General features: G+C 35.5%; 1 protein-coding gene across 5 annotated transcripts in view; it reads left to right on the top strand.

The window, feature by feature from the left end:
- ZFYVE16 (zinc finger FYVE-type containing 16) overlaps positions 1 to 19,654 on the top strand; it is a 50,279-nt gene extending 30,625 nt beyond the window's left edge. For 4 of the 5 annotated variants that reach the window (XM_081826668.1, XM_081826670.1, XM_081826667.1 and 1 more), the window contains 8 exons: positions 3,012 to 3,094; positions 3,857 to 3,961; positions 4,332 to 4,479; positions 6,378 to 6,458; positions 10,818 to 10,980; positions 12,222 to 12,327; positions 13,815 to 13,982; positions 16,817 to 19,654. In XM_081826668.1, the coding sequence (XP_081682794.1) occupies positions 3,012 to 3,094; positions 3,857 to 3,961; positions 4,332 to 4,479; positions 6,378 to 6,458; positions 10,818 to 10,980; positions 12,222 to 12,327; positions 13,815 to 13,982; positions 16,817 to 16,978 (1,016 nt within the window). In that variant the 3' untranslated portion in view covers positions 16,979 to 19,654. Of the gene's footprint in view, positions 1 to 3,011; positions 3,095 to 3,856; positions 3,962 to 4,331; positions 4,480 to 6,377; positions 6,459 to 6,937; positions 10,403 to 10,817; positions 10,981 to 12,221; positions 12,328 to 13,814; positions 13,983 to 16,816 lie in introns of those variants that run through there. The other variant, XM_081826671.1, reaches the window with a different exon arrangement.
- Positions 19,655 to 22,299: the final 2,645 nt, after the last annotated feature.

Here is a 22,299-nt window from a genome sequence, read left to right as displayed (position 1 = left end):
CAGAGAGAGACACAGCAAGAGAGGGAACACAAGCAGGGGGAATGGGAGAGGAAGAAGCAGGCTTCCTGCAGAGCAGGGAGCCCGATGCGGGACTCAATCCCAGGACCCTGGGATCACGACCTGAGCCGAAGGCAGACGCTTAACAACTGAGCCACCCAGGCGCCCCGAGAGAGAGAATTTCTTAAGCAGACTCCCTGCTAAGTGTGGAGCCCAGGGTGGGGCTTGATTTCACAACCCTGAGATCATGATCTGAGCTGAAACCAAGAGTTGGACCTTAACCAACGGAGCCACACACGCAGCCCACCATTACACAACACCATCACAGCTCAACTCTGATGCTGTTGTGTAAAAAGTATCAAAATTTAAATTTCATCTCAGGTTTTTTTACTGTGTAAACTACAGAGCTTATGAAAGTTTATTTTGCATCAAGTGTTTCATCCATTCAGCCTGATATTTTGTCTCTGCTATAAATATTTGAATGCTATTTTATGGAAAGTTAGGTCAGTATGTAATCTTAAATCATTATGGAACATACAGTTTATACGTTTGGCCAGTATTTGGTCAGTATCACTTCTAGTCACTAAATCTGTTTTTCTCACACACAAAGAGGGAAAATCATGGAGCTACTTGTGGGACTTCTTAAAAGATCACAGGGGTTGGAGCTGCGAAGTTATGATAGGTGTTTAGTAATGATGAAGATAAAAATCACCAGTTATACAGGTTTTTCCCACTATCTGAAAGTAGAACATTCCTATGAAACCTTTTGTAAGCCAAAATGGCATAAAGCAAAGAAACCATTACCATTTCTTTTTTGTTGTTGTAAAGATTTATTTATTTATTTGAGGAGGCGAGGGGCAGAGAGAGAGAAGAACACAAGCAGACTAGCACTGAGCGTGAAGTCAGATGTGGGACTCCATCTCATGACCCATGGGATCATGACCTGAGCCAAAACCAAGAGCTGAATGCTCAGCTGACTGCACCACCCAGACACCCCAACAAGTACCATTTCATAAACACAAAAATCTGTTTCATATTCCTTTCAGTCAGTTAAAACAGGTACTAACATAGGTTTTTGTAAAAGCAAAGTGGTGTAAAGCAAACTTTTGGATGGGAGGAAACCTGTACATAGAAATTAATTAGTCTTAGCTATTTTTTGAGTTCATTGTATACTGCTAGATTTTAGATATACTGACATTTTGATGTTATTGGTGCCCATGCCTCTGGATATGAACTTGGAAATGTGATGTGTGTGTGTGTATGTGTTTGTTAGAGATAATGGATGTATGGAAGATTTAATGGCAAAAGTTAGAGTCCCAAGATTAAAGACTGAAAATAATGATCTGAAATTAGTAACTTTCAAATGGGGATTATCTAAACTTACATTGAGACTATTTGGAATACTATTCACTGTTGGCTTAGAGGACTTAGGAGGTCCTTTATAACTCTGACAGAATGTCTTTCTAAGTCATAACTTTTTGAAAGTACTGTTTCAAATAAAATTACCTCAAGTTGTAAAGGATGTTCCCTCATTCATAACAGATGGAGTAAAAAGGCATCATTTATCTTAATCATATCATTTTAATGTCTTTTACCATTAATGTCCTATGTTTTTTTTCCAGTCTGCACCCTCTGTCCTCTAAATAACATGGTTTTCCTTTTAAAAACTAAAAAATAGGGGCGCCTGGGTGGCTCAGTCTGTTAAGCATCTGACTTCGGCTCTGGTTGTGATCTCGGGGTCCTGGAATCAAGCCCCATGTCAGGCTCCTTGCTCAGCGGGGAGTCTGCCTCTCCCTCTGCTCCTCCCCGCTGCTTGTGCTCTCTCTCTCAAATAAATAAATAATCTTTAAAAAACAAAACACTAAAAAATATGTTGGTAATAACAAAGTTGTGAGTTACTCTGACTTAAATTTAAAAATAGATGTCAGGTAATGTGTTTTCTTAGAATTTTAAGGACATATATTGGTATAAAGGTATGAGAGAGGTTTGTTTGCTTAATGACCTAGGCTGAGAACTGAAGGTTAAAAAGTTTTCTGCTTTTTATCATTATAGAAATGTCTTACCTTCCTTTTTTCACCTTCCTTTTCTTCCAGAAGCCCTGCTGCATTGCCAACCAAATACCTTTTCCTTTTTGAATAATATTTATTGTGCCCTAAAGAAAGAGAAAAGTAGTTAGGTGATAGACTCCATGTTCCTTCTATTTCTCTGCACTGACTTCTCTGACTCTATGTGGCCCTTTTATTAGGCTGACCCAAGAACTGTAAAAGTTTACTACAGTCTATAAATTCTCACAATAGAACATTAATTATACATGCCTTAAAAATCTTGAGTTCTTCATATTTCTCTTTAAAAAGTCTTAAATTATCAGAACTTTATAGGGTTCTATCCAGTTACTATAATTTTCCTGTCATTATCCTTATGTGGAAACATGTATAATGAAAATACGAAATGCTCTGGAATCAAGCAAGCCTAAATTTCAAATCTGTCTCACTGGTTATTAACTTAGTTACCATAAGCAAGTTTGTTAATTTCCATGTCTCTCCTTTCCCATTAGTAAAGTAGGAGTAGACATATTTGCCTCACTGGGTTGTTTTAGGGCTTAAATAAGATATAGTGTATATAAAGTTCCCAGTTCAGTGTAGCATCCAGTAGATACACACTATGGGTTAATGTTTCTCTCACTTTCCCCAAAGAACTGATTGGGTGGTATTTATCCATGATGTTTGAGAAATGAGAATTAAAAGTAATAAATTCAATGGGGCGCCTGGGTGGCTCAGTCATTAAGCGTCTGCCTTCAGCTCAGGTCATGATCCCAGGGTCCTGGGATGGAGCCCCGCATCAGGCTCCCTGCTCAGCGGGAAGCCTGCTTCTCCCTCTACCACTCCCCCTGCTTGTGTTCCCTCTCTCGCTGTCTCTGTGTCAAATAAATAAAATCTTAAAAAGAAAAAAGTAATAAATTCAAGACTTTTTTGGGTTTTTATTGAAAGTAACCAGTTTTCCTTTCTTATGTATAGCATATCCCGCTCCTCTAACGAGTATTAGAGGCCGAAAACCTCTTTTTGGAGAAATAGGACACACTATTATGAACTTACTTGTTGTGAGTAATCAAACTATTAAGTGTTTTTACATTGTTATTTTAAAATTTTATTTAGCATATTTTACATATTTATATTTTCCTATTTCAATTTGGCATATTTGGTATAATGAAAGTTCATTTATTATATATCTTAATTTATTTAGCATAAATGGGCTCTGTTTTTAATAAATTGGTTTTTAGAACACATCTCCTAATATATGTGTACCTGGTTGTAACTGTCTTTTGATTTGTTCTGCTGCAGTGCTTTCACATGTAGGTAATGTGAGATCTACACAGTTGTTGAAGGGTTAGCAAAAGTGTTAGTATCCTAAGTCCATCAGTTTGGTGATTTTGAGCAAATTGTGGCCCAGGTTTCCTCATTTGTAATAGGAAGAATTGGATTAGATAATCTCAGGTTCCCTTCCACCTCTTTTTTCTGTAATTGTTTTATCTGTAATCATAGAAAAGTATTTCAGTGGACTTACTTTTATTTATACATGTTTACTTTGAAGACCTATTTTGGAAGATCTGTAATTAGAAAGAGGAGATCACCCCCAAATACTACAGAATTCTTCCTGAGAATGATATTCTTTATTACTGTTGTGGAGTAGTTGGAAGGATTAATTGGTGTTTTTCAGTTGGTATTGCTTTCTGGATGGCATTTTGATAGTTATGTATCACAGGTCTTAAAATGGTGGACACTCTTAAAAAAGGATTTAATGAATGGGTAAAATGCTCATGGATAGTTTAAGGTTTATGGAAATGTCATTATTTTATATGTAGGACCTTCGAAATTACCAGTATACCTTGCATAATATAGATCAGCTATTGATTCATATGGAAATGGGGAAGAGCTGCATAAAAATACCTCGGAAAAAATACAATGATGTAAGTCTAATTTCTTCATGCAGATTTTGAAGATAATTATTGAACATTAGATTTCTTTAAAAATATGTTAATTTGTTTTGAATCGGACTGTCTCATACATAATGGCAAAAATATTTTTGAAATTTTATATTTGTTTTCTAATAAAGGATTTGTTTAATCCTGTTTTTTAAAACTTTTTCTTTACTGTTTTATCTATTAATTGAGGTGATTTTATCTTAAAACATTTGATTCCATCACATTCTCAGGGAGTTGTCCAGACCAAAGCTTGATAATTATGAAGCTGGTCGGAATTGTGGCCCTTTGAATGACTGTAACTAATAAAGACATAACATGTTAGTAATGTTTCTAAATGAGTGTTGTTTTTTTCCAGGTAATGAAGGTTATAAATTCTTCTAATGAGCATGTCATTAGCATTGGAGCTAGTTTTAGTACTGAAGCAGATTCTCACCTAGTCTGTATACAGAACGATGGCATTTATCAAACACAAGCCAACAGTGCCACTGGCCATCCTAGAAAAGGTAAGTGTTGGTTCCTAGTATTGATCTATAAAACTACCTCAATAAATGGAATTCCTTTCAAAGGGGAAATGTATATATTTTACTTATTTGCTGAATTGATGGTAATAATACATTATGATTTAAAATTTTAGCTACGCAGATTAAAAATTGCTTCTAATTTGTGTTTTTTTCTTGGGCTACATTAGGTTTAAGGACTTGGAACACTATTTATTTTGATATCTTCAGGTTTAATTTATCCCATATGGTATGAATCTTATTTTCAGTAATTTCTCTCTGGAAGGAGGTGTTTGTCAGCTATTGTTTGCTCTCTGCTCCAACTCCTCTTAGGGGAGTACAGTCTAGATAAGGATGAAGAATGATTTATAAAACTGTAAGTGGCTGGGGATATAGAAATGGTAAAGATGGTGGAGTAGCCTATGTGAGTGACATTACTCTCAGTTCTGGCTGAATGGCCTTAGTGACTGCTGTGATTGCCAGATCCTTGCAGTAGAGGGCCTAACAAATTGAAAGTTAAGTGGAAGTGAGTATATCATAAAATTAATACATTTTAAAATAACATATTTAAGGGCGCCTGGGTGGCTCAGTTGGTTGGGCGACTGCCTTCAGCTCAGGTCATGATCCTGGAGTCCCAGGATCGAGTCCCATATCGGGCTCCTTGCTCAGCAGGGGGTCTGCTTCTCCCTCTGATCCTCCCCCCTCTCATGTGCTCTCTCTCTCTCAAATAAATAAATAAAATCTTAAAAAAAAAAAATATTTAAAATAGTTTGACATTCTGGTTGCTAATAAAATTAGCCTCTGATTATAAAGGTAGTATATACTTATTTGTTAAGTTTAGAAAATATGTTTTAAAAAGTAGTAAAAGAAAATAAAGTGCCAAGATATGGCCATTGTGAACATTGTAATATATTTCCTTCTTATATTAATATATATCTATTAAATAGATGGTTTTATATTGGATATTTACACTTTTGTATTTTTTTACTTAATATGTCATTAATACTTTTGTTATTAAAATGTAACAACTATTTAATATTTGTTTGTTGAATAGGTATATGTGTTATAAAATTTGAAAGGTATAGGTATCTACAGTGAGAAATTTCCTTTCCTCCCTTGACCCCAAGGCTACCCTCTTCTCTTCCCCACAGGCAACCAAACCAGTGTTACCAGTTTCTTGTATATCCTTTCAGAAACATTTTTGCTTACATATATATTTAAGCAAACACACACACATCTTTCTTCCGCTTTTTAATTTGCATTTGAATTTTTTTAATTTGTAGCAAATTTCTTCCACTTTTTTAAACAAGTCATAACGTGTTCCATTCTGCACATTGCTTTTTCTTTTAACACACCTTAGAGATGATTCTGTTAGTATAAAAAGAACTTTTGCATTCTCCATAACTTTTCACTTTATATGTGTACATCATTTAATTGTCTCATTAATGGATATAGTTGTTACCAGTTCTTGGTTATTTATAAAAATGTACTGTGAATAACCTTGTATATGTGCAATTCCTGGTTGTGGAATTGGTGTGTCAAAGGATATATGTATTTATAATTTTAATAGGTAATTATTAAGTTGTCTTCCATAGAGATTGCTCTGATTTATGCTCTTACCAGTGGTGGATATTCGATTTCCCATACTCCCATTGACACAGACACAAACATTTTAAGTAGTACAATAGCTATCAGTTATTATATACAAACATTACATAACCCTTATGCAATATTTTATCTTAATTTGGTTTAGTTTGTTTTTTTATTACCTTTCTAATATAAGTGGTATGGGCATGGCATTTATCAGGTACTTAAATGTGCCATGCTCCACATTGTACATTTAACAAACATCATATAGCATTAAAAAAAGGCAAGTTAAAACATAAATGTATTTTTCTTATCAGTGACAGGTGCAAGTTTTGTGGTATTCAATGGAGCTCTAAAAACATCTTCAGGATTTCTTGCTAAGTCCAGCATAGTTGAAGGTATGAGTTTCATCTTTAGGATTGTTTTAATGTAAAGATGTTTTCCATTTCCTTTTAAAATGTATTTGATACTTATAAAAGAACATATGTCAGTAACAAAGCACAGTACCACAAACTTAAATGAAATCATTACCCAGCTCAAGAAGTAGAACATGGTCAATATTTGGGTTTACGTTAAGTATAACAACTCTGCCATAACCTGCACTTGCTGCCTGTACAGAGCCTAAAAGTCAGTCTGAGGTAAGAGCTTAGGGCATTTCTTTAGCATGCATACACCCTGAGTATGCATACAGTATTGTACATGTGTGTGGCATTCTAAATTCCCAGAAATATGTTACAGCTTTTCAAAGCCCTTATGGACATCTCATTCCCCAGCTTTTCCTTTTAAGTGTTTGGTTGGCCTATTGTTTGCCTCTGCTATTCTCAGCTGCCACAGGCAGCTGAGATGTTAATCATTGGCTTCTAATTGTTTTTCACAGATGCTCCCTGAGAAAAAACTTTCTGCACTGGGCAAAATCAACATTCAAAAAATAATAATTCTCTGATAATGAGGCTTTGAAGGAGCTCCAACCTTCTTTTGCCCTTTCCATTGGCTACCAGGCTGTTGGTTTTCACCATGATTCCAGGCTATTGGTTTTTAAGGCTTCCACTGAGCTAGAGAGGAGGGGATTGGAATAGAAGAGTTAAAATGACACAAAGAACAAAGCTTGCTCTTACGAAGATCCAGCCATTTTTCTTAAATAAATACTTCCCAGATTGCTGCAAGCCTTTGATTAATTTCCAGAGTTCTGAAAAGGTTTCTTTTGACTTTTTATTAGTTTCGTTGTTCTTTTGGAGGAGAGTTTTTTTTGGAGATTCTTATTAAGTCTGCTTTTTCACTAATGTCGTCCTCCGTACTATTTCAAACATAGCTTTTTAGGAAGTCCTCCCATCTCTGATGCCACACATACTTTATTCCTTTTTCAGTAGTGCCTTGGCCACTCTAAGCCTTTTGATTTTCCATATTAATGTTAGGATCAACTTGACAGGTTCTAAATGGTCCACTGGAATTTTTTTTGGAATTGAATTAAATCACTAGTTTAATTTTGAGAAAAACTGGCATATTTTCCATTCTCAATGTTCCTATCCATAAAAATAGGCTATCCTCAATTTAGAAAATGTTCAGTTTATTTCAGTAACATTTTATAGGGGTGCCTGGCTGACTCAGTCAGTAGAGCATATGACTCTTGATCTCAGGGTTGTGGGTTCGAGCCCAATGCTGGATGCAGAGATTACTTAAAAATAAACTCTTTAAAAAAATAAAATTTTAGGCACCTGGGTGGCTCAGTTGGTTAAGCGACTGCCATCAGCTCAGGTCATGATCCCGGAGTCCTGGGATCGAGTCCCACATCGGGCTCCCGGCTCGGCAGGGAGCCTGCTTCTCCCTCTGACCCTCTCCCTTCTCATGCTGTTTTTCTCTCGCTTGCTCTCTAATAAATAAATAAAATCTTTAAAATAAATAAATAAATAAAATTTTATAGTTTTTGTATAGGCCTTACATATCTTTTCTTTTAAAGATTTATTTATTTATTTGAGAGAGAGCTGGGGGGGAGGGGCAAAGGGGAGAGGTAGAGAGAGAGAGAGAGAGAGAGAAATCCTAAGCACACTCACAGCCAAGCATGGAGCCTGACTCCGGGTTTGATCCACAACCCTGAGATCATGACCTGAGCCGAAATCAAGAGTCGGGTCGCTTACCCAACTGAGCCACCCATGTGCCCCACATATCTTTTGATTTATTTCTGTAATGTAGATTTTATTGCTGATGTAAATGTATCTTTTTAAATTAAAATTTTTATCTATTTTGATGTATAGAAATTCATTGATTTCTATGTATTTTTATTTTATAACCAGCTACACTCCTGAACTCTGATTTAAAATAATTTGCTGGGGCGCCTGGGTGGCTCAGTCGGTTAAGCGTCTGCCTTCAGCTCAGGTCATGATTTCAGGGTCCTGGAATCTAGCCCTGTATCAGGCTCTCCAGTCAGCAGGGAGTCTGCTTCTCCCTCTGTCTCATTCGACCCCTCTCCCTTGTTCATGTGCTTGCTCTCTCTCTCTCTCTCACTCACTCAAATAAATAAATCTTTTTTTATAAATATGTCATTGTGTTGACATATTTTTGTTGATTTTTTAAAAGCTTTTATTATTTGGGAGAGAGGGAGAGTTTGCCCTGTGACCTCAATTCTCTGATATAAGAGTTGTTCATTTTCAGTTTGTTCAGCATTTGTCTTGTTGTGAGGATGGAGCAGACACGAGAAGTCAGTAGCATTTTTTGTAATATAAGCTGGCTGGCTTTCATTTTTCTGAAGCTGTCCTTATTTCATTCTTAGTTTTGAAGGATATTTTGCTAGCTATAGAATTCTTTGAAAGTTTTTATTTTCCTTAAAGATGTCATCTCGTCTTTTGGCCTCCATTGTTTCTAATGAAGTCAATATAATTTTTTACATTTCTTTCCCTGTATTTAATGTGCCCTTTTCTCCAGTCTGTTTTCAAGATATCCTCTTTATCTTTGGTTTTCACCAGTTTTACTGTGATATGCCTTTTTATGGTTTTCTTTGTATTTCTCCTGCTTGGTATTTATGGAGCTTTTTGGATAGGTGTGTCAATATTTTTCATCAAATTTGGGGAATTTCTTACCATTATTAATTTTTTTATATCCCAGTCTTTTTCTCCTGGGAGATACCTATATATTTATATATGTATATATGCATATGTATATCTATATTTATATTTATAGATATATCTGTTTTATACCATTCCTTGGGTCCTTGATGATCTGTTTATTTTTCTTTAATCATTTTTCTCTAGCTTCTTTATTCCTTTATTTTTTAAAGATTTTATTTATTTATTTGTTAGAGAGAGAGCATAAGCAGGGGGTGGAGGGGCAGGCAGAGGGAGAGGGAGAAGCAGGCTCCCCGCTGAGCAAGGAGCCCGATGCAGGACTTGATCCCAGGACCCTGGGATCATGACCTGAGCTGAAGGCAGATGCTTAATCGACTGAGCCACCCCCAGGTGTCCCTCTCTAAGTTCTTTGATTGAAAAATGTTTATTGACCTTTCTTCATTTTCTCTGAGTCTTTTTCTTGCCGTCTTCAGTCTACTATAAAGCCTATCCATTGAGGTTTCAATTTCAGGTTACACTTTTCAGTTCTAGAATTTCCCTTTGGGTTTTTTCAGTTTCTGTTTCTCTTTCATTTAGCCCATATTTGCTTTTCATTTTTTGAATGTTTTGCTTTAGGTCTTTGAATATATTTTAGAATAGGTGTTTTAAAGTACGTATATATTTAATCCACTGTCTTGGCTATCTGTCTCATGGTTGGTTTCAGTTGTATAGAGGCTCACATTTTCTTGTAGTTCTCACTGATAATTTTTGATTATGTACTTGTCACTGTTAATATGTTTTAGAGACTTTAGATTCTATTAGCTTTTTCTGAAGAAGGCTTATTTATGTTTAAGCAGGCATTTTCATGGCATATCATGTTGAGCTTGTGTAGTCTGTATTTTTCACTCTGTTAACAGATGGATCTGTGGAACTCCTAAAGTGTTTACAATCTGGCAGGACTCATTCTCTAAATCCATTTTGCCTACAGATTTTGTAAGAGCTTTGTTTTTGTTTTGCCACAGTGTAAGTTAGTGAGGTGCTCATAAGATCTCTCTACTGTGGTTGGTCCAGACTGTCAATATCCCCCAGCATTGCTTGATTGCTAGTATCTCTGTTCTGTTCCCAACCCTAATAGCTGTTCTCTGTTAGGCCTCATCTAGTCTCACTCTATTAACGTGTCTCCATTTCTAGTCCAAGGACTCACAGTCTTCTGGTGCCTTCCTCTTCAGTGTCTTGACCCCAGATTCCAGGCGTCCGCAAACTTATCTCTAATTTCTCAGCCCATTGTGGCCATTGTAGGTTTAATGGGTCACCATGAAGAAATTGTCTCCAAGCAAAGAGCCTGGGCAGTTGTAGGCTTACCTGTTGAGTTTTCCTTAGAAATCACAGTATTGCACTTCCTCTTGTTCAGTACCTGAAAACAACTGCCTCATACATTTTGTCTAGTTTTATGGCTGGCTGTTATAAAAGGGCAGTTTGGCATCACTAATTTCATTACAGCTGGTAATGAAAAATTTCGCCATTATTTGTTTAACTGTTTTTTTAAAGAAAGAGAATCCTTAACTTTGAAATATTTTTCATATTTCCTAGTAGAAAACAATCATTAAGATTATTTAACAGATGATGTAAAACATATGCAGTACATATTTTGATAGCAAATTTTATGGATTAGACATTAATTGATATTTAATAAAAGGAATGTGAAACATACCTCATTATTAGATGGCTTAATGGTACAAATAACGCCAGAGACTATGGATGGCTTGCGGCTTGCTCTACGAGAACAAAAAGACTTTAAAATTACATGTGGGAAAGTTGATGCTGTAGACCTAAGAGAATATGTGGATATCTGCTGGGTAGATTCTGAAGAAAAAGGAAACCAAGGGTAAGAAATTTTTGTTACTAAAATATAATTGATTTTTTTTTTTTTTTTTTTTAAAGATTTTATTTATATATTTTAGAGACAGAGCACAAGAGGGGGGAGAGCGGGAGAGGGAGAAGCAGACTCCCTGCCGAGCAGGGAGCCCGACGTGGGACTCGATCCCGGGACTCCAGGATCATGACCTGAGCCGAAGGCAGTCGCTTAACCAACTGAGCCACCCAGGCGCCCCAAAATATAATTGATTTGATGGAGAGGGAAGGATAAAAAATCCTAACAAATTAAACATTTTATGAATAAATATAGATTATACCGTTAATTTAAATGCTTATACACTAATGAATGTAGTCTGTGTTTTCAGACGTGTACCTAACCTGCCTCATGTGTATTTTCTTGGCCAGTGTGCTATAAGCTATTAAAGGATGGTCAGTTTGGGAGGGGACAGTGATAAAATGTGCATTGTGTAGCAGTGTGACCTTGATGCCAAGGTTGTGAAAGGCAGTATACTTTTTCTGTTGTTTTGTACCTATTTTTGTGAAGTAAGTAAAGGATACTCTTTGGATGTTTAGTTTGTATTTTATTGATTCACCGTAAATACAACTGAATTTAATAATATATACATTAGAGGCCTTATAGAATATTACTGCCACTCCTTTTCAGTTACTATTTTCTTTCTTTTTTTGGAGATTAGTTAAAGGGTCTAAAGTAAAGAAGGAAAAAGAGGGCTAATGCTGAGGGATTCCAAGATAAGTTTTTAAAATTCATGAGACAGCTTTTCTGTTAGGAAACTAAGGCATTTTAAACCTCAGGTCTAAGTTGGGCATATGAAAGAGTAGATATGTTTTGCTACACAATCAAGAAATCTTGGTAAATGGGGGCGCCTGGGTGACTCAGTCGTTAAGCGTCTGCCTTTGGCTCAGGTCATGATCCCAGGGTCCTGGGATCGAGCCCCGCATCGGGCTCCCTGCTCGGTGGGAAGCCTGCTTCTCCCTCTCCCACTCCCCCTGCTTGTGTTCCCTCTCTCGCTGTCTCTCTCTGTCAAATAAATAAATAAAATCTTTAAAAAAAAAAAGAAATCTTGGTAAATGAATGGACTATAGTTTTAATTATTTTGTATGTAACTGAGTTATCTTAGTGCTATAAATAGTTTTCATATATTTTCTCCTTATTTGTTCAAATCTAATAACTCATTTCATAGAAAGCATTTTGGTACTAATAATAATACTGTATTATGTTTTATTCTATAGTGTTATTAGTTCAGTGGATGGAATATCATTACAAGGATTTCCAAGTGAAAAAATAAAACTGGAAGCAGATTTTGAAACTGATGAGAAGACTGTAAAGTGTACTGAGGTAACTGAGAAAGAAGATTCCTTCCCTTTACATGTTGTGTTTGGATATGGCTTTTATTTTTTTTGAACTTGGGAGATTTCTCATTGCAGCTTACTAATACTTTTTACATTACATCTTGAAACACATTTATTTTCACCCCAGACTGCCTTTTTTATACCAGATTTGGATTTCCATAGACTATTTCAGGCTATTGTATGGTGTTACTCCCTGCCAACTCAGTTAAGTTTTGGCAGCATTGCCATCTTTGTACAGTATATGTTATTTGACCATATTATTTTCATTTTTCTCTTATTTAAAAAAAATATATATGTAAATTAAAACTAACTTATGTATGTATGTATTTATTTGTTTTAAGTAGGCTCCATGCTGGGCCTACTTAATGCAGAGCTTGAACTCACAACCCCAAGATCAAAACCTGAGCTGAGATTAAGAATCAGATGCTTAGCTGACTGAGCCACCCAGGAACCCCCCACAATAAAATATGTTATAGATACCAGTTTATAATCAGCATTGACATATGAAAATTATTTTTGCATGTTCCAACTTTTTTTAAACTAAGAGGATATGAAATTATAGACTCCCAACCCCTTAGTCTACTTCCATACTCCTTTTCACTCTGCTTCCTGGGTCAGGCAATTTGTTACTAATTTATTCTGTATTCTCTGTGATGTTATACATGTACAAGATAGATAGAAACTATACAGGATATAGAAATTATGGGGCGCCTGGGTGGCTCAGTTGGTTGAGCGACTGCCTTCGGCTCAGGTCATGATCCTGGAGTCCCGGGATCGAGCCCCCGCATCGGGCTCCCTGCTCAGCGGGGTGCCTGCTTCTCCCTCTCCCCCTGTCTGCTGCTCCCTGTTTGTGCTCTCTCTCTCTCTGTCAAATAAATAAATAAATAAAATCTTTAACAACAACAACAAAAAATTATAGAACATTATTTCTTTGTTTGATCTTAACTTCATTAAGATGTCCGTACAGGAAGGTGATGTTATAGGGTGGACTCATTAGTACACTTTTCCAAACTGAATTAATAGGGCTTTTGTTGCTACAGGTTAATTTTAGGTAAAAATAGCTAAGTCATGCCATAGTCCATAATCTTTGGTTTTAGGCTTTTACTACTTACAGATCAAGATATATATATTTACACACAAAATGTTTTTTATTTTAAAGATTTTATTCATTTGAGAGAGAGGGAGAGTGAACACCAGTAGGGGGGAGGCAGAGGGAGAAGTAGGCCCCCTGCTGAGCAGGGATTCCCGACATGGGGCTTGATCCCAAGACCCTAGGATCATGACCCCAGCCGAAGGCAGACACTTAACTGACTGAGCCACCTGGGTGTCCCACACACAATGCTTTTCAACTAATGAATTTCATGGCATTAACATTGGATGTTATTAATAAAGTTGAATTGAAGGTAGCAGTTGTCTTTTTAAAGCTGCTTTTAATCTTAATCATGACTTGTTTCCTAATTAAATACGTTTCAGGTGTTCTACTTTCTAAAGGACCAGGATTTATCTGTTTCAGCAACTCGTTATCAGTTTGCAAAAGAAATAGCCATGGCTTGTAGTGCTGCGCTGTGCCCTCACCTGAAAACTCTAAAGAGTAATGGGATGAATAAAATTGGCCTCAGAGTTTCCATTGACACTGATATGGTGAGACATGTTTTTGTGATGTATTTTTGAAATGAATGTTTCATATATTAAAATAATCAAAAGTTTCTTCTTTAACCTTTTATTTGGGATGAATGAAGAGAACTAAAATTTGTTGAACATCAGTGTGTGCTACATACTTCCTCTATATTATTACCTTTACTCTCCACAACAGGGGTCAGCAAACTTTTTTGTAAAAGGCTAGGCAGTAAATATTTTAGGCACTGTGGGCTGTATGATGTCTTTTACAACTATTCAGTCCTGCCATTATAGTGCACAAGTGGCCACAGACAGTATGTAAACTAATGAGCTCACTATGTTCCAATGAAACTTTGTTTACAAAAATAGTTGGTGGGCCAGATTGGCCAACAGGCCATAGTTTGCTGATCTCTGCACTACAGCAGTCTGGCTTGATAAGTTGGTTTTTAATTTTTTCATTCTGACTTTATTTTATATTCACATGATTTAAAATTACAAAAGTCCAAAAGTATTAAAAAAAGGAAAACTTAGTCTTTTCCTTCCCATGTAAGGAAAAACCAGTTCTTCCCTACTGTTTCTTTCCTTCCTGTGAGTCTCCTTTACTACTCACACAAAATACTTCATTTCTGACATTCCTGGTCACCAAATATGTAGAGGGTTTCCTCCTTCGAACAAGCAGTTCTTGGACACCAGCAGGATATCCAGGAATTCAACTCGATTTTGACACCATCTACCCAGATATCACCAGATCCCACAGGTTAAGGGTTCAGTCCTATAAGACTGTGCCCCTACATGCCTTCAGATGCTGACCATAAGCCCAGGTTATTGGCTGTGCTTCTGACCAACCAGCTTTAGATCAGAAGTTCTAATAACCCCCTCCTTGGGTTTAATTAATTTGCTAGAGCATCTCACAGAACTCAGGGAAACATGTTAAACAGTTTATTAAAGGTTATACAGATGAAGACATATACATAGGGTGAGGTTTGGGAGGTTCTTAAGCATAGGTACTTCTGTCCCAGTGGAGTTGGAGTGTGTCACCCTCCTGGTATGGATGTATTAGCTGGCCTGAAGCTCTCCAAATCTTCCTCTATAGGGATTTTATGGAGACTTCCTCATGTAGGCATGATTTAACTCCATTTTGTAACCCCTCTCCCCTCTTTGGAAGATGAGGGGTAGGGCTGAAAAATCTAAAGCTTCTAATTATGGTTTGGTCTTTCTGGTGACCAGTCCCCATCCAGGAGCCCACCCAGAGTCACCTCATTAAAACAAAAGATATTCCTAGTGTTCTTATCACTTAGGAATGTACAAGGGTTTTAGGAGCCCTGTGTCACGGACGGTGTGAAATACAAATATTAGAACAAGAGATATTTAGAGTGTTCTTATAACTTAAGAAATTACAAGGGTTTCAGGAGCTGTGTACGAGGAACCAGAGGTAGAGAACAATATATATTTTCTGTTATCTCACAAGTGTGTGTATAATAGGACCATCTTATCCAACATTTCCAGAGAGCAACATTCATGTTGTCATCTATATAATGGGTAGCCCCTAGAGGTATTAACTCCAGGCTACAATGTAAATGGTTCCCAGTAGAGTTGTATAAGGTAATAGCCCTGGAAAGATCTCCTTCCCACTCTTGACTCCCAACCCTGTAGTCTATCTCCATACTCCTCCTCATCCTCCCTTCCTGGTCAGGCAATCAAATGTTACCCATTTCTTGTAGTCTCTGTGATTTTTGACATGTACAGCCGAATAAGTATATAAGTCCTTTTCATTTCCCCCTTTACTCTTACTTTTTTTGACTTTGCTTCTTTAAGATCTTGTATTTTAGAGATATTTCATATTACTACCTATTCTTTTTAACAGTTGTATAGTAGTCGTTGATTATATAAATGTACCATAATTTATTTAACTAGTTTTTATGTAAATTTAGTATGCACTGATTGACATTTAGGTTATCCACAATATTTTGCTTCGGCATAAGTGTGAGTATAACAAACATTCTAAGAAGTAGAATTGCCAGGTCTAAGTATATACTCAATAGATATTATTACCATATTGTCTCAAATAGAGGTTTCTACTACAATTTGTATGAGAAAGTTCTTTTCCCTGCATCTTTATCAAAGCAATATGTAATCAAACTTTTGAACTTTATGAATTTTATAGGTGAAAAATGGTATTCTAGTATTATTTTAATGTGCATTTCTGTTTCCAACATCCAATATAATCAATTTCAGAGCAAGTTTTTCATTAGAATGGTTAATCTAAACATGAATGAGGTCATATATTGAGGGTTTGCTTTTCTTCAGTCAGGATGTGTTAAACTCCCTAGTTCTTTTGGAAGGAAGAACTTATATTTTGATCTCACTGTTAAAGGTTCCTTTTTCAGGAAAATAATAATTTGTTATTTCAGCAGCCCTGTTAATTTTTTTAGTCAAATATATTAAAGTGTAATTTTCACCAGCAACATTAAATTCAAATATTCAATACTTTTGTAACAACAAATTCAAAATATTTTTAAGTCGATTTTTTAATACTATAGGTTTTTATTTAAGTCATGTTGGTAATTATTTAAAACCTTGGTTCTCTAGTGTGTTTATGTGTGCATTGAGAAGAAACCTAAAGTATGAAATAGTGGCATTTAAACAATTTTTATGATATCTGTGGGAGAGACAATAATTTATGTAGAAGATAAAAGAAATATAGGAGAATGTGAAACATTTTATGAGTAAAATATCAAGTATTTTCTTAACATGCTTAAAATGAATGATATTTTAAAATAGTTCATATTCATCTGCTAAGCTAAACAAGATTGCTTACTTTCTAAGGTTGACTTATCAAGATTTTTTTTTCCCCCCAGGTTGAATTTCAGGCAGGATCTGAAGGCCAGCTTCTTCCTCAGCATTATTTAAATGATCTTGATAGTGCTCTAATCCCTGTGATCCATGGTGGGACCTCCAACTCTACTAGTTTACCATTAGAAATAGAATTAGTATTTTTCATTATAGAAAATCTTTTTTAGTGAAAAATAAGTCATATTATATATTGCAAACTAATTTGTTAAAACTAAATTCACTAAAGCTGAAATGCCACAAACACTAAAAGTAAATGTTTGCTGTTTGAAACACATAAGTTTTGCTTTTTAGGCAGGAAATGATCTTTTTAAATCATTAGCACAATATTTAAATCTCTAAAAATTTAAGAGACCCACAGTTTTTGAAGCTTTGACGTAATACAAGTACTAAAAAGAAAAGGATTTCTTCTGTCTTTAATAAATTTGTAGCATTTACTGTGTTATTTAAATGCAAAGCCAAAGTATCTGCACTTATGTATACCTCGTTATGCCAAGAATGATTTTAATGAAGGCTCTTTTCAGGTGTAACCTTATGAGGGAAATGGCTGTTACATTAGCCAGTTACATTGCTGGTTTCTAAAGTCTGTTAAAAATGAATTTCAGTGACATAGACAGTTTTCAGATCTTAGTCTTATTTGATAATTCTTTGAGTAAGGCAGATAACTTATTTGTATAATTGGAGTGGAGACCTACCTCCATGATTAGATAAACTGGTTATTTGGATTAAAATCAGAATTTTGCCTTTTTTCTTCTCAAATTATTATATATATATATATATGGCTTTTTTCTTGATTAAATGGGTATTCTTAAAATAATTGTGGGTGCTTCAGAATTTTGTGCTTCTATATTTAAGTACATTGTTTTTATAGCAAGAACATGTGATTCAGTATGTGTTTTATAAGTCTAATAATTTATAAATAGGTAATATTTTTGTATTGCAGTGCATTATTTTTCCTCCTTCCTTCAAAATATACCCTTTATTTACCACTTCTAAGAGTGATTGACAACAGGCCATATGACCCCTGAAGTAGTCATTATGTAGCAATAAATGAAGCCTGAAACAGGTTTTTTTAACTTTTCCTTTAAACCTTAGAACTTTCTTGGCAAGTCTGCATATTTTCATTGACACCAATGTATTAAATATACATTTTAATGAACTAATTACTTCTGCATATTTTAAATTCTTTATATGGTAGTTATTTTTTATAACAGGATATTAACATAAGTTAAAGTCTATGTATTTGAAACTGTTAACAGAACTTTGCTCTTCAAACAGCAAAATTTTAAGAAGTATGTTGTGTTAAAAAAAGTAACAGGGATATTTTAGTTAGTCCTTCATTTACATTATATAAAATACAATCATTATTTTGATGCTTTTTTTATTCTTATATGGTATATGTTTTTGTATCAAAAACACTCATTGTATATTTCAAGAAAAAGAAACTACACTAAATAACCCTGATGTAAGAAAAATACTTATGAAGCATCTCAACTTGAAGACCAAGTCAGGGTTATAACTCAGGATCTGAGGTCTCAGGCTAGGAGAGACTGAGAATTTTACTCCACTGGTCACATGGTTCATACTGAATCACAACTGTAGTATGAGCCAAAGATACCCTGTGAAGGAGATTATCAGTCTTCTGGAAGTAGCTACTTCATAAGCAATGTAAAATGTTGCAGCTGTTAAATAAAATGGCAACACAAAGTAACCTGTGAAATTTATTGAAATGGTGTAAGATTATTTTTATCAGTTTATGTTTTCTTTATATAGTGTGTTTATTTTGCAGTTTAAGTTAGTTGCACAGTCTATGAATAATGAAATTATTTATTTATTTTTTATTTTTTTTAGTAATCTCTGCACCCAACATGGGGCTCAAACTCATGACCCCGAGATCAAGAGTCACGTGCTCTTCTGACAGCCAGCCAGGTGCCCCTAAAATTACTTTAAAATAACCAAATGGTGGAGAGCTCTTCCCATGATAGGATAGCTTTAGATTTGTTTTCATAAAGCCTTTACATTTAATGATAATGGAATAATGTGCCTTTGGAGGTACATTTTAAAGTATTCTTTGTAGATGTAGGTTTCTGAATGCAGTTGTTACTTATTTGGTCATGTTCTTCACATTGGTATTTATTTTGAAATTTTAATTTTTTTAAAGGTGAAGAAATAGAATGGTTCTTTGTATTCAGTCTACAATGATCTGTTTTTGGTCTTGGCCTTTTTATACAGGTCTCCTTCTCTGAATTCTGAAATATGAAGTAAAATCTAGCCCACTTGTTCTGTGTAGCCACCCAACAAACTTTGTGTGTCTATATACTTGCTATGTGCAGAGCATTTTGTTAGGCTTCACTGGTTGAAAGATGAATAAATATTTGTCCCTATTGGAGCTGAATGTATGAAGCAGATAATTAACAAAGTAAAAGTAACTGCTATAATAGAGATAGGAATCTTGACTACATGGTTGGAAAACAACCCAGGAGGCAACCCTCTCAGGTCCCCTCCCTCTTTGGGAGCTTTATACTATATCACTCAATAAACTTCACTTTGGGGCGCCTGGGTGGCTCAGTCGTTGGGCGTCTGCCTTCGGCTCAGGTAATGATTGCAGGGTCCTGGGATCGAGCCCCGCATCAGGCTCCCTGCTTGGCGGGAAGCCTGCTTCTCCCTCTCCCACTCCCCCTGCTTGTGTTCCCTCTCTCGCTGTGTCTCTCTGTCAAATAAATAAAATCTTTAAAAAAAAATAAAAATAAAAAAATAAATAAACTTCACTTTGCTGCCCACCAAAAAAAAAAAAAAAGGAAAACAACCCAGAAGGATAGCCATACCCATAAGGAGATGGCTAAGAACTTGTTAGATAGTGGGCATTAAACCTGGCTAGGTAAGAGATAAAAATCTGAAAAGTAGGTAATCTGTAAAAAGACTGAACTTTCCCTTAAAGAGTCTACTGTGTTGTTCATACAACACATATCTTATCTTACCCTATGATTTAATCATAAAAGCAGTAGCTTGACTATGGTGTCTCAACTGCCTAATTTTATAACAGCCTAGATTCAGATACTGTTTTATAAATAAATAACAGACTTTTCTTTTTTTAGTCACAACCATAACTTTGATAACTTGACACACATTTTAATAGAAAATATCCGGAAATAAACCAGAAACCTATAAACCCATCTTAGGTTTTAATTTTTTTCTTTGTGATTATCAGAAAAATATAAAAAACTTATCAGTATAAGTTTTACTTTCCACCTTGTATGTGTCTAGCTTGTTCTTCCTACCCTCCAATCTCAAGTAATCGTTTTATTAGTTTCTTATGTATCTTCCCATGGTTTAGGTGTAGTAGCAGCAAATACAAATAGATAGATGTATTTTTTTCCTCTTCTCATTTTTTATACAAAATGTAGGATGGTGTTTACACTGAAGAACACATTGACTTCCTCAATTACTTTGAGTTATGAGGTTCATATTTAGAATCTTAAAGGCTTCATGCCTTCTCAGACCACTTTTGATTGATAAAAGCATGTTACTAGAATTATGACCATATGTTTCAGTACGAGGACTATTTTTCTCGTAACAAATTTTTTATTACTAAAATACTTGCAAGTTTATTTTTTATTTAGCTATATTTAAAACCTTTATTTTTTTTCCTACCAGACACTAAGCCTCGCCATCTAAATTTATCTCTTACCATTTAACTGAGATTTTTTTTTCACATCATATTTTTAGTAGTTTTAAATCTTTATATTCTTTGTTTTGGATTTGGCTTGGAACAGTTTAATATATAACACCTTTTGGGAAATATTTTGTGCATCTGCATTGATAAAATTACAATCATATTTTCATGCTTTATACAAATGAAGGAGTAGCTTTAACTCAAGTGCTTTGTTATGAACCTCTGAATATAATAAAGGTTTTCTTTTTTTCTTTCGGTAAAATACAGTACTTCCCAGCCTCCAAGATAACCCCCTAGTGATCCCTACCTCCTGGTATTCATACCCTTGTGTAGTCCCTTCCCACATAACATTATTGGTCTTTGTGACCAAAAAATGTGGCAGAAGGGTTGGGATGTCATTTCTAAAATTATGTTGTAAAAAGCTATCACTTCCATCTTTGGTGCATTTCTCCCCACTTTCTATCTTTTGTCCCTTTCTTCCTATCCTTTCCTCTTCCCTCTGTCCCTCACTCCCTATTAGATCACTCACTCTTGGGGAAGCCAGCTGCCAGGCTATTGGAGAAGCCCATTTGGCAAGGAACTGAAGCCAACAGTCATGTGAGTGGAAGTGGATCCTCCAACCCCAGTCAAAGCCTTCAAATTGCAGCCATCACCCAAAGTTTGCAACCTCATGAGAACCACCAAACTAAGCCATTCTCAGATTCCTGAATCTCAGAAACTATGTAAGATAATAAATGCTTTAAGCTGCTAAATTTTCTGGTGATTTGTTACATGCAGCAAGTAATATTACATAACTAATGTAAGATACTTATGTTTTTTGAGCAGCTAAACATAAAAATTGCTAAAATTAATTAATTGCTGGCAGAATTAAGCATATTTCCTATCAACATTTATGGATTATATGCCACAAGTAGCATATGCTAAGTGTAGAGAATACCAATTGAAAGAGTAGGGTTTGCCCATGTAGGAACAAAGATGCAGTTATGGGAAACTTCTTGTTTCTGGGAATTGTATGCTAGGATACTTAGATCCATATTCCTGCTGAAAACCAAAGGTGATTAAAATATAAAAATCATCTTAAAGCAAGATATTAAGATAGTAAGGAATGTTCAGTCCAAAAGGAAAGAGAAAAAGAGAAGGAAAGTGGGCTTGGGGTCCTATTGAGACAACCTTATGGGGTGAGGGAACAGATCAAAGTTCAAGGCCCACACAACATTGTAAATCTAATCAGAATCATGAACCTAATGGGAACTTCCCCATGACCTTCCCCCACCCCGCCAAAGGATGAGGATCACCCAAAGAATCTTAAGCATTTAACTTGCTTTAGGGTGGTTCCACACTGGTGATCCTTCTAGGTGCTAGGAGGAATAAAAACATAGATCCTCTCTATAGGAAAGTAACTTCATTGCAGGCCACAAATTACTTTTCAAATATAACATTTACCAACACACAGTTAAAATACAAATATATAGTTACATAAGGAAATTACTCCAGAGCCAAGAATTAGTAGAAATAATGAAAAACTCCTTTAGACAGGTATTAGATTTTTGCTTTCTGTGTTTCAAGAAATAGTCAAGTATGAGGTACCTGTAGGGAATGGGAAACCATACAAAGTAATGGAGCTAATTTGGGAAAGAAGTGAATACACGTGTTACAAGAATATATAAAAACCAGACTGTTAAGCTCTAATTAAATAGGTTTAATGGCACAGTAGAATACAGCCACTGGGGAGAATTTATAAACAGGGATATAAATCAGGAGAAATTACCCAGAGTACAGCTGGGAAAGACAAAAAGATGGAAAGATGGAAAAAAACAT

Source organism: Leptonychotes weddellii, chromosome 7, assembly GCF_054177405.1.
Source record: "Leptonychotes weddellii isolate Sample4059 chromosome 7, ASM5417740v2, whole genome shotgun sequence".
Classification (NCBI taxonomy): domain Eukaryota; kingdom Metazoa; phylum Chordata; class Mammalia; order Carnivora; family Phocidae; genus Leptonychotes; species Leptonychotes weddellii.
The sequence above is the reverse complement of the archived record's forward strand: the minus strand, read 5'-3'. Positions and strand labels throughout refer to the sequence as shown.